Source organism: Onychomys torridus, chromosome 7 (assembly GCF_903995425.1).
Source record: "Onychomys torridus chromosome 7, mOncTor1.1, whole genome shotgun sequence".
Classification (NCBI taxonomy): domain Eukaryota; kingdom Metazoa; phylum Chordata; class Mammalia; order Rodentia; family Cricetidae; genus Onychomys; species Onychomys torridus.
Window position 1 is genome coordinate 60,497,564 of NC_050449.1, and position 11,944 is coordinate 60,509,507.

At 43.9% G+C, this 11,944-nt stretch overlaps 1 protein-coding gene across 1 annotated transcript; it reads left to right on the top strand.

Annotated features, from left to right (window-relative positions):
* Nucleotides 1–5,118: 5,118 nt before the first annotated feature.
* Rps27l (ribosomal protein S27 like) lies at nucleotides 5,119–7,898 on the top strand. The gene is made up of 4 exons (XM_036193166.1): nucleotides 5,119–5,297; nucleotides 6,003–6,111; nucleotides 6,767–6,877; nucleotides 7,708–7,898. The coding sequence occupies exons 1-4, from the start codon at nucleotides 5,292–5,294 to the stop codon at nucleotides 7,734–7,736; spliced, it is 255 nt and encodes an 84-aa protein (XP_036049059.1). The 5' UTR covers nucleotides 5,119–5,291; the 3' UTR covers nucleotides 7,737–7,898.
* Nucleotides 7,899–11,944: the final 4,046 nt, after the last annotated feature.

The window sequence follows — 11,944 nt, forward strand, 5'->3', positions numbered from 1 at the left end:
AAGCTTGGTACAGTTCAAAATAAGTGACTTGATTTCTTCCCTGGTGGCTTGGGCAGACAGTGAGGTTTGCAGGCAGCAAGAGCAAGGGAGATGAAGAAAGGACCAGAGACCTGATCCTTGAAGGCTGACCCTTGAAGGTTACATTCATTTGTTTATTGAGACTGGGTCTCACTTTGTAGCCTAGGCTGGCCTGGAACACTCTCAGTAATTTGGCTGCTGCTTCCAAAGTGCTGGAATTACAGCCATACCCTACCACACATGGCTGGATTTGTTTTTATATAAATTTACAAAAAAGGCCCACTCACTGTTCTTGATGTTGGCAGGTCCAAACATCAAGGTACTAGTCTCCTATGAGGGCCTGCCTGCTGTGCCTGCCCGTCCCCAGTGTGTGTGTGTGTGTGTGTGTGTGTGTGTGTGTGTGTGTGTGTTGTGTCTGGCCAGAGAGGTGTGTAAAAAACAGTCACGTGGGCCTGGCGGTGGTAGCACGCACTTTTAGTCCTAGTACTCAGGAAATAGAGCCAGGCTGATCTCTGTTAGTTTGAGGCCAGCCTGGTCTACAGAGTGAGATCCAGGACAGGCACCAAAACTACACAGAGAAACACTGTCTTGAAAAACCATTAAAAAAAACAAAACAAAACAAAAAAACAGTCATGTGGGTCTCTTTCTAAAATCCTCTAACTTAATTGACCTGTGCCACTGCTTTGACGCTTTTAGTGTTTAGTTACTGCGTGTATCCTATGCTAGAGGAGAGCTTGACTCTCCAGCACGAGAAGCAGATGCCCCTTGCAGGGGAAGATGGATGATTCCTTGCTCCAGTCAAGAGAAATATTCTCGACCCTGGAGTAGCAAGAATCTGACATTTGCACAGAAAGGTAAAAAGACTCCAGAAAGTGTTGATGTGGGGCTGGTGGTGTAGTTCATACAGCATGTGCTTAGTATGTGCAGCATCTTGAGTTACACCCCCAGCACCACACACAGAGCAAAGAATGCAGTTAGTCTAGGCCAGGGCTTCTTAGAAGGGGATGTTTACACACGTCACTGGAAAATGATAAAATTCAGATTCTGGTTCCGAAGATCTCGGGAATTGCTGTAGACTATTTCCAAAAGGTTACTGAGTGATGGAATGCTGCTGGTCTACAGAGTGGCAAAGACCTACGTGGCTAGGCCCTACCACTGTGTAACATCCTGATGGACATTTCAAGCACAGAACAGGAGGAGCCTCAAGCCTGGCAAACTCTGGGGTTCCAGGGGCAGGGATGACATTATTAGCTGACTAGATGAAGATGGGCAAGGACTGAGGCAATGCATCTTTGTGTCTGTGGGGGCATTTCCACAGAGGACTGCCATGTGGATACTGCCTAGGTGGGGGGGGGGGGGGGGGGTGTTCTGCCCTCAATGGTATCTTCCAACAGGGCCCAGCTTGTATAAAAAGAGAAGCCAGAGGCAGGCTGTGGCTCTAAGCCACTTTCCTTCTGAGTGAGCATGTCCATGCTGCCGTCATTGTCTGACGGACTTGAGAGATTCTTCAACCTTGAAAGTGAGACTTAATACCTGGGACTCTGCGGGAACTTCCAGACTTTTGGTTTCCAGATTGGGAGTGTTGAGGCATCCAGCTTCCTGAAGTGGGAACTCACTGGGTTCTCTGCTTCTCTAGCATGCAGCCACTAAATCTTCTCCCCTCCTTCCCCTCCCTTCCCTGTCCCTCTTCCCTCTCCTCTTTTCTCCTCCTCCTCCTCTTCTCCTTCTTCCCCCACCTCTCCTTCAGCTCTATCCTCTTAGAGAACTCTAATTCTTTTTGGGGGGGATAAGGGGGTAGGTTCAAGACAGAGTTTTCCTGTGTAGCCCTGGCTGTCCTAGAACTCTCTCTGTAGACCAGGCTGGCCTCGAACTCACAGAGATCCACCTGCCTCTGCCTCCTGAGTGCTGGGATTAAAGGTGTGTGCTGCCACTGCCTAGCAGAGAACCCTAATTCTCTCTCTCACCTCACAATCTGAAATTAAAAACATTTCTTTCTTTCTTTTTTTTTTTTTTTGGTGGAGCTGAAGATCGAACCCAGGGCCTTACGCTTGCTAGGCAAGCACTCTACCATTGAGCTAAATCCCCAACCCCTAAAAACATTTCTTACTTTGCTCATTTAATTATTTATCAAGTGTGCCAACACTGTATGCATGTTTATTGAGGTCGGAGGACAGCTTGTGGAATGCAGGTCTCTCAAACTACCACATGAGTTTCCTAGATCAAACTCATCTTGGTGACAAACACCTTTGCCCACTGAGCCATTCACAGGACCCATGGTTTAAATCCTAATATAACCAAAACTTCTGTAGTCGGACATTTCTTTCTCACCTGCCAGTTTCCAAATAACCAACATGGAGACTTAATATGAATTACAAATGCTCAACCAATAGCTCAGGCTTGTTACTAGCTAACTCTTACATTTAAATTAACCCATATTTTTAATCTACCCTCTGCCACGTAACTCATGGCTTGTTACCTCATTTTCTACACATTCTGCTTCCTCTGTGTCTGCTGGTGTCTCCTGTAACTCCACACTTCTTCATCCCAACATCCTTAGTTTGGTTGTCCCACTTATCCTCTCTGCCTGGCTACCTACCAGCCTGTTAGCTTTTTATTAAACCAATTCAAGTGATAAATCTTTATAGTATACAAAAGGATTATTTCACAGCAAACTTTATCTATGAGATGCTGTTTAGTTGCAAAAATTAGGGGTGGGGAAGGGAAATAGTGAAAGTTCAGAGTGGTTCTAAGGTCTTCATTACTGTATTATTTCTGTAAGACATCACCATAAATATAGTGGTTTAAAACAATGTGACTGTATTATCATAAAATTCTGTATTTTAAAAGTCTGACCCAGATCTCACCAGGCTAAAATTGAGGAGTTGGGAATGCCGTTTCTTTCTGGAGGTTCACTGCCTTGGTTTGCTGTATGTGAAGGCTTCCTGTAGGTGGACTTTTCTTGCCCACCCACCAGTTCCCAAATAACCAACATGGATACTTAATATTAATTATAAATTTTCCACCAATAGCTCAAGCTTATTACTAACTAGCTCTTACAACTTAAATTAACCCATTTCTATTCATCTGTGTGCTACCATGTAACTCATGGCTTTACCTGTCCTCCAGCATGTCTTGCTCCTTCTGCATCTTTTGGTGACTCTTCTGACTCTGCCCTTCTTCTCCCAGAATTCTTCTAGTCTGGCTCTCGAACCCAATCTCTCCTGCCCAGCTATAGGCCAGGCAGCTCTTTATTAACCAATGAATGTAATACATATTTACAGGGTACGAAGATTGATTTACAACAGTTTGCCATGTTTCTTGACTCACAGCCCCCTTCCTCTATCTTCAAAGACAGTAGCAGTATCTGGTGTGGTGTTGGCACACAGCTATCATCCCAGCATTCTGGAGGCAAAGTCAATAGGATCAGGAGTTTGAGCCTATCTGGGGCTATGGACCTTATCTCCAAAAATCAAAATCAAAACAACCACTGCCAATCACCACCACCACAAAGCCATGCAATAATTACTTTTCTATTATTGTGATGAAACATCATGACAAAGGCAACTTTATAAGTGTGGTGGTTTGACTGTAATTAGCCTCAATAAGCTCATAGGGAGGTGTGGCTTTGTTGAAGTAGGTATGGCCTTGTTGGAGGAAGGGTGGGCTTTGAGGTCTCATATTGCTTAAGCCACACCCAGTGTTTCAGACCACTTCCTGTTGCCTGCTGGTCAAGATTCAGGACTCTCAGCTCCTTCTCTAGCAGGATTTCTACCTGCACACCACCATGTCAAACCATGATGGTAATGGACTAAACCTCTGAAAATGGAAGCCACCTCAATTATAAGAGTTGTTGTGGTCATGGTGTCTCTTTACAGCAATAGAAACCCTAATTAAGACAGAGAGGAAAGGTTTATTTGGGTTTGTGGTTCCAGAACAGTAAGAGCCCAACACCATTGTGGTATGGATGTGTGGCACCAGGCAGGCATGTGACTGACTGGAGCAGCAGGCTAAGAGAGCAAGCAGGAGACAGAGAGCAAACTGGGAATGGTGCGAGTCTTTTAACACCTCAAAGCTGGCTTCCAATGACATACTTCCTGCCATGAGGCCACACCTCCTAAACCTATCCAAATAGCAGCACCAGCTGGGGGTCAAGGGCTCAAATGCCAGAGACTATGACGAGGCCATCTCATTCAAACCACAGCCAACAGCCTTAACTACACTTGTCTGGTAATCACAGGCCATGGGGATTAGGACATTGAAACCTTTAGGGCCATTATTTTGCCTACACACCTATAATAATGTACATAATTATCTGTACGACAATATTTATTGTTGATTCATATTTTATTTGTTATTATTATTTTTGGTGTTCTGGAGAGGGTCTCACGTAGTCGAGGATGATCTTGAACTTCTGATCCCCTGCCTCCACCCCACTAAATGCCGGATTAGAAGTGTGCGCCATCACTCCTAGTTTGATCCAGTGCTGGAAATTGAACCCAGGGATTCTTGTACACTAGGAAAGCTCTCTACTAAGGTAGCCAGCCTCTCATGTTGTTATTTTAATTTTCTTTTTATGCAAATTGAATATTATACATGTATCTTTTTCAAAAGAAATAAAAGGTGATATGAGATGTTAATAGGACAGTCTTAGAGTGAAGCTTATAATTGGTGCGCGCGTGTGTGTGTGTGTGTGTGTGTGTGTGTGTGTGCCGCACATATGCATGCAGCGCCATCAGAGACCAGAAACGACCTGCATATTCCCCTGGAGCTGGAGTTTGAGGCAGTTGTGAGTTGCCAAACCCAAACCCAGGTCCTCTGCGGGAGCAGTAACTCTTAAGCGCTGAGCCCCGCCCCTGCCCCCATCATATTTCTCACACTGTGAAGAACAGATATTATTGTTGTTCCGTGTGTCCCCTCACCCCCACCCCCTGCCCCGCATAATGAACAGGGAGAGGCCAGGCTGGCAGCAGCCTCAGGTCTGGCTTCCTTCTAATGCCTATTGCCCAAGGCCCGATAAAGTGGCCCCGAGGATTCCCAGGCCTGCCCGGGTCCAGGGCGGAGTCGCAGCTTAACGCTGGAGCCTTTTCGATCTTCAGTAGACTTGGACCCGCTTGCAGGGCGGGAGCCGCACCACCGAGACGGGAGCCTAGAGCGGCCGCCCCGCCCGCATCACTCCGCCCCGCCGCCTCTCTCCCGGAAGTTGTAGCTGAGCGCTCGCTAGCGAGCACCTCATCTCAGAGATCTGGAGCGCCGGCGCTGGCGGAGCCGTCACCATGCCTGTGAGTGTTTGACTTTGGGCTCAGGCTTGCTTTCTTTCGGACTTTCGGTCCATCCGGCGCCTCGGCAGGCGGCTGAGCCCGCGGCGCCTCCTGTCCATCACCGCGGCTGGTGGTGCGGGCTGGGGCGCGGCGGGCTTGTCCGGACTTGCCCGGGCGGCGTGGCGTGGCGTGGTGTGGCGTGGCCCTGGCTGGGCCGGAGCGCGAGCGAGTGGGCGGCGGGTGGGGAGCAGCTCCCAGCCTCCGGTGGGCCTCGGCTTTCTGCTTGCAGACATAACAGTCCTCGGAGGTGCTGACACGTTCTTTCCACCCCGGGAGGGTGGGCGGGCGGGCACGCGGCAGCCGGTGCTGGCCGTCCGATGTGGAGCCCCAGGGCAGAGATCATCCCGGCCTTGCTCTCCTCGGCCGCCGGGCTTCCTCCGCGAGGCCTGGGCCAGAGGCTTGTTCTTACTTAGCTTTGCTGGCTTTCCAGCCGATCGAAGAAGAAGGGGGTTGTCTGCCATATGCGCCTCGACCGCCGTGAAGTCCCAGGACAAGGGCTCGGCGAACGCAAAGTATGGGTGAAAGTGATCCCATTTTTTAACGTCACCTCCAAGTGCTCCCTCTGCCGAGTGTGCCTGTTGCTCCTGCTTTGCGTTCGTCGTGCGGTTGAATCCGCCAGCTGTGTATGTGCTTTGACTCCAGCAGTAACAATGTTTCCTTACTCAGCTGGCTAGAGATCTATTACACCCTTCCTTGGAAGAGGAAAAGAAAAAACATAAGAAGAAACGGCTGGTTCAGAGCCCAAATTCTTACTTCATGGATGTGAAATGTCCAGGTAAATTTGCAAATTTTCTGGCCCTAAAGGAAATTTCTGAAAAGATCGAAGCTTTAGTAAGACAGGATCCACAGTTGAATAGAAATGAGATCACAGGATGGTCACAAGGGACATTTTAAATAAACGTACTCAAACCTTAGTAGAAACATATGGGAGATACATTTGGCTTTAAGTCTTTAAGCTGTTCATTAAGATGATGAATTTTCCATTTTTAACGGTGCAGTGAAAGTATGTTGAGTCTTAAGTCTCACATTGTGCTGTCTGTTATGTTGGTCATTATCCATATGTGGCTGTTTAGTGCTTAAAATGTGGCCGGTGAAACTAGGGACAGTCTTTAAGTGTAACGCACTAAACTCTAAAGACATAACATGAAAAAGATGACAGACATGTCTGTTACATGCTGAAATGTTAATATTTCATAAATACTAAGTTTAATAAAATATCACCTTTAAAAAAAAGCTTCAGTGGCTTCTAGAATACTTTGTTATGGATGTGGCTTGCTGTGACAGCAGGGGCCAAGGTTTACAGCGAGTGTGTAAAAGAACATCACTTGTTATATAAGCAACATGTATTTACATAGTGACAGGAAATAGGATGAGCCAGTACTGTTTTCATCCACTTTTCAAACTTTGCATTGTTCCCCTCCCCCTTTTAGGTTGCTACAAGATTACTACAGTGTTCAGCCATGCTCAGACAGTGGTTCTCTGCGTAGGTTGTTCTACAGTGTTGTGCCAGCCCACAGGAGGAAAAGCCAGGCTCACAGAAGGTACAGCATTTGACAGTTTCTAACCCAGTAATAAGATTTCTCCAGTGTTTTCTTGTGGGCTCTTTTAAAGAGTGCCCTGTTCAAGGAGCTGAGTTCATGCTTGTGACGCTGCAGCTGTTTTCCTAACTTGAGAATACTTGTGCTTAACTTGGAATAAGTTAAAAACGAGTCAGAATGGAAGCAAGTGTAACTGCCTACACTGTTGTACAGGGGTGTTTTTTTTTTTTTTTTAATCATGAGATTTTAAAATATTTTGTTTTTATATATTTGGTACATAAAAGATTTTTAAGTCATTGCTTGGTAAGGAACAAATACCTCAAATGGACAACTATTTAACGCCTAATTTAAAAATCTAATCTGTCCTCACTTCAGTACAGTAAGTAAAAACGATTGTGTACATAGTTTTTCATAATATAATATTCAAATTTACAATTCCATAATACTTGATATTTGCTTGTGATATTTTGGGGAGCTGTGATCAAAGTTAACTTTGTAGGAGGGAGACTGAATAGGGGAGTAAGAGGATCTTCAAAACAGTGTGAACTGTTAGAGTCAGGTTTGTGGTCTTAAATAGATTTCATAGTATAATTTGAAAACAAGGCACCATTGTGATCATGTCAGAATAAACTCATATGCAACATTTATTATAGCAAATTTCTATTAATCATAATATTCAGAAACTTAAGATTTTTTCTGCCTGAAATCTAACATTCCTATGTCTAATTAATCTGATTTCTAAAACTTTTCTTTTTAAACTTAAAAAGTACTTTTTGCCACTAAAAGCACACCAGAGATAAAGTGTTTAATGTACTCTCTTGATTCCTTTACAGGCTGTTCATTTAGAAGAAAGCAACACTAATCACCTATACAAGTTCCTGAGTTTGTGTTTTCACAGAAAGCCTTATCAAGTTCAGTGACTCTACCAAGACAATGTAACTGTGTTTGATTTTATAAAGTATACAACAGTGATCTCCTATTTTGGTGTCAGTTTTTCAATAAAGTTTTAATTATGGACAAATTCTTCCCTCTCCTTTTTTCTTTTGTAAAGTACATGTGGCTGTGCTATACAGTTAGTTGTACTGGCTACGTTGATCTTGGTTTAAATATTTTTTAAAGTATATTTTGACTAGTTTGTGTCCCATTTCCAGTGTACACACTCAAAATATTTGACTTTTAGATCATTCTAAATTGCATTGAGGGTAATTAAATATCTTTTTAGGATATTGCAGCTCCAGTTTCACACATGTAAGCAGAGTTCTGTCAAGCCATGGTGTTGCTGTTGTTCCATGCTTAAATGTTCTTTGACATTTGTTTCAAAGGTATTGTCAGAATAGCTATACTTCTTGTGTACTAAAACCTCACCTTAGAAAAGAATTAGTGCTGGGACTAAAGCTCAGGGCTAGAGCACTTGGGCCCAGCATCTAGGAGGCCCAGTTCAATCCCCTGTACTTCAGAAAGGGAAAAAGAAGCCCTGTAGATTAGTTTAAAAGCCTAGTCTGGTGGTGGTGGTGGTGCACGCCTTTAATCCCAGCACTCGGGAGGCAGAGACAAGCGGATCTCTGTGAGTTCGAGGCCAGCCTGGGCTACAGAGTAAGTTCCAGGACAGGCACCAAAACTACTCAGAAACCCTGTCTCGAAAAGGGAAAAAAAAAAAAAAAGCCTAACCATTTCTTAGGGATGTGTAGTTGGAGAGCTTCTCTCCAGGTCCCATTAAGCCCCAGCAGTCCAGTAGCCCATTTCCCATTTATAAAATAAACACATAGACATTTATATCATTTAAACTGCTTGGCCATTAGCTCAGGCCTATCGTTGTCTAGCTCTTACATTTATATTTAGCCCATTTCTATTAATCTATACTTTGTCACGTGGCTTACCGGTACCTTACATCTTTGTTATGGTGGCACCTGGCAGTGTCTCCCTGCCCCAGCCTTCACTTCCCAGAATTCTCCTCCTCCTCCTTGTCCCGCCTACCCTATCCTTCCTGCCTGGCTACTGGCCAAGTAGCACTTTATTTTAACCAATCAGAGCAACACATTTAACCTACAGAACATCCCAGAGCCCCAGGGATGGAGTTCTTGTGCACTGACAAGTGTAGCAACAAACGGAGCTGCTGCTGCTGTCCAGACCAGGGCTCAAAAGACCCTCAGCTCTGTCCGTGTTCTGTTTTCATGAATGCCTTTCTCATGTCATGGTCTGTGTTTGGGACAGTGAATATATGGAGGTGGCTTTACAGTGCCATCTTTGGCTTTCATTATTCTTGGTTTGCAGTCAAACTTTCCAGTGAAAATCTGTCCTTATTTGTGTAGCTGTGTTAGCCCAGGCCCTTGCACATGTTAGGCATGTTAATTCTATCCCTGAGCTGTATTTCAGAGCCTAATTTATATTTTGATGTGAAAAGATTTACTAAGTTGAACTGTTAAAGTTGTATCTCGCAAAATAAGACTTGAGGACTGGCCAATTTTTAGAATTTCTTTTAATGTGAGAAGACAGGATAAAGGACCAAAATATCCTCCAGAGTCAGATAGGTTTGAATCAAGTTCTGGTGGTCATTGGTTTGTGACATAAGAAAGGTAAGGACCATTGTACTTAGAGTTTTGGAGGCTCTGCTTAGTTAGCATAATGCCTTTCACAAAATATGTGCTCTGCTAATAGTTGTGGGTTTTTTTTTTTAACTAAAAGAGATTGTCTATTCAAAATAAAAGTATTATAAAGTTGTATTTTCCTCCAAATGTCCCTATTTCTTGGCAGACAAAAGCACAGTTGTGTTGACTGCTTGTTGTAAAACAAGCCACCCCAAGTTTAATGGCTTAAGTGATGATTTATTTTTTCTCACGATTATGTAAGTTGGCTGGTTACTTTGCTGGTCTCATCTAGTTTCACTTCCACAGCATTAGCTGGGAGTGAAGCTGAGTTGGATTCAGCATGGTTTCAGTCATGCCTCACAACTGGTGCAAGCTGGTGTGTAGGACAGACATCTTGGTTCTTCAGTAAGCCAGCAGTGTCCTCAGTGAAGTGGGGCAGTGGGTCTCAGGTAGTAAAGGTAAGCTTGACAGTCCCTTAAAGCTTAAGAGCAGGACTTCATACAGTGTTTTCAGCACATTGACAGGTCAGGAGCAGGTCAGAGTCAACCTAGCTTCAGGAGGGTAGAGAAACAACTACCTGTGCTGGGAGAGTGGCAACATCACACCAGGAGAGAATGGGAGGAAATGGTGATGATTAACTCGCTACCTTAGAAGAGTTTTAGATTCCATCAGTTACTTATTCCCTATCCTGTGAACATGTCCATAATCTGCTTTTTGTTTGTTTGTTTGAGCCAGGGTTTCTCTATGTAGTCCTGGCTGTCCTGGAACTAAGGAGACCAGGCAGACCTCAGATTCAAAAAGATCTGCCTGCCTCTGCCTCCCCAACCAAGTGCTAGGATTTAAGGCATGTGCTCTCACGCCTGTCCAGTTCTTAAATACCTTTATTTTTCCTGGTCTAAGTAAGCAGACTGTATGTGGGAAATTTGGAGAAAATTCAAAAGATCAAAGGACATGTGAAAATAATCTCTAACTATTAGGTAAAATTCCTAAGTATTAGGTAAAAGCAAATAACAATTGTACCATCAGATGCTAAAAAAATAAAGGCATATAAACAAGGCTTATGCAAAACTATATTCAAGTGGTTTCTTTTTTGATGTAAGTACAGAATGTCATATGGTTCCACCTACAATGTTACCTCTAATGGTAAAAAGCATCTATTAAGATATTGGATAGGGCAGTGATGGTGCATGCCTTTAATCCCGGCACTTGTGAGGCAGAGGTAGGCAGATCTCTGTGAGTTCAAGGCCAGCTAGGTCTACAGAGCAAATCCCAGAAACCCTGTCTCAAAACACCCCCCCCCCCCAATAAGATAGTGGATAGTTCAATATAATGTCACAATTTGATAGTTGATAGCAGTTACAACAAAATGGATTTGTATAAACTTGACCAGATTACAATAAGTCTTGAATTTTGAGGAAGGTAGAAAATGTGTAGTACATTTGTATAAATGTGATAGAAAGCAATAGTACTTGAGTTTTATGCATGGTGACATATATGGATCTATTTGTAATCTTTTACATATTGACATCCAGTTATGCCAGCACTTTATTGAAGATACTTTCTTTTTGTATAGTATACTTTCCATTGTATAGTTTTGGCTTCTTTGTCAAAAATCAGGTGTTCATATGTGTGTGGATTAATGTCAGGGTCTTCAGTTCGATTCCATTGGTCTATATGTCGGTTTTTATGCCAGTACCAAGCTGTTTTTATTACTGTAGCTCTATAGTAGAGCTTGAGGTCAGGGATGGTGATGCCTCCAGAGGTTGCTTTATTATACAGGATTGATTTACTGTTATAAAGAAGAAAGTGAAGAAGAAACAGATGTAGGGCTGAGGAATACAGAAAAATTCTTTCATAAATAAAAACTCTGACATCTTTCTTGTGTCTTCCTGTCTCCGTTGGCACACGGGTAATCCCCAACACATACCATCTGGGACTATTACAACAAAATATTCCAGTTAACACTACAGTAAGCTATCTGGGGAGCCTACCTTCAGATGGCTCCTAATGATTCTCGGTATTCCTCCCTGTGTACAGTCTACTCCTATGATGGATCAGGGTCCACCTGGGATTCTTGGACCAATAGAATTTGCCACAAGTGATGGCATAGGATTTTCTTTTCAGTACTACCTATTCCTGTCACCATGCCTTCCTTGACATGATAGACAGCAACTTCATTTTCCCCTGTTGTTTCTGACAGGTATCTGCTCACAGTGGCGTAAACTTACCGATACGGTGAATTCTGACTGTCTTGTAACGTACAATGCATTGTTCCTGCTATGTTGTATTTCCACTCACTCTCTCATCCTCTCTTACTCTCTCCTTAACTTGCTCTTAACCCACAACCATGACATAAGTAGCCAAGCAGCCCTATTGGGAGGTCCATGTTGACAAACTGAGGCCTTTGCCACATCAGCCACAGGACTGACTGCAGGCCATCTTGGAAACTTTCCTCCAGTCCCAGGGACAACTACCACACCTTATT

Coding starts and splice junctions, on each gene's coding strand:
- Rps27l (XM_036193166.1), top strand. Junction 6,112..6,766: donor CATGGATGTGAAATGTCCAG/GTAAATTTGCAA, acceptor TCCCCCTTTTAG/GTTGCTACAAGATTACTACA. Junction 6,878..7,707: donor AAAAGCCAGGCTCACAGAAG/GTACAGCATTTG, acceptor ATTCCTTTACAG/GCTGTTCATTTAGAAGAAAG.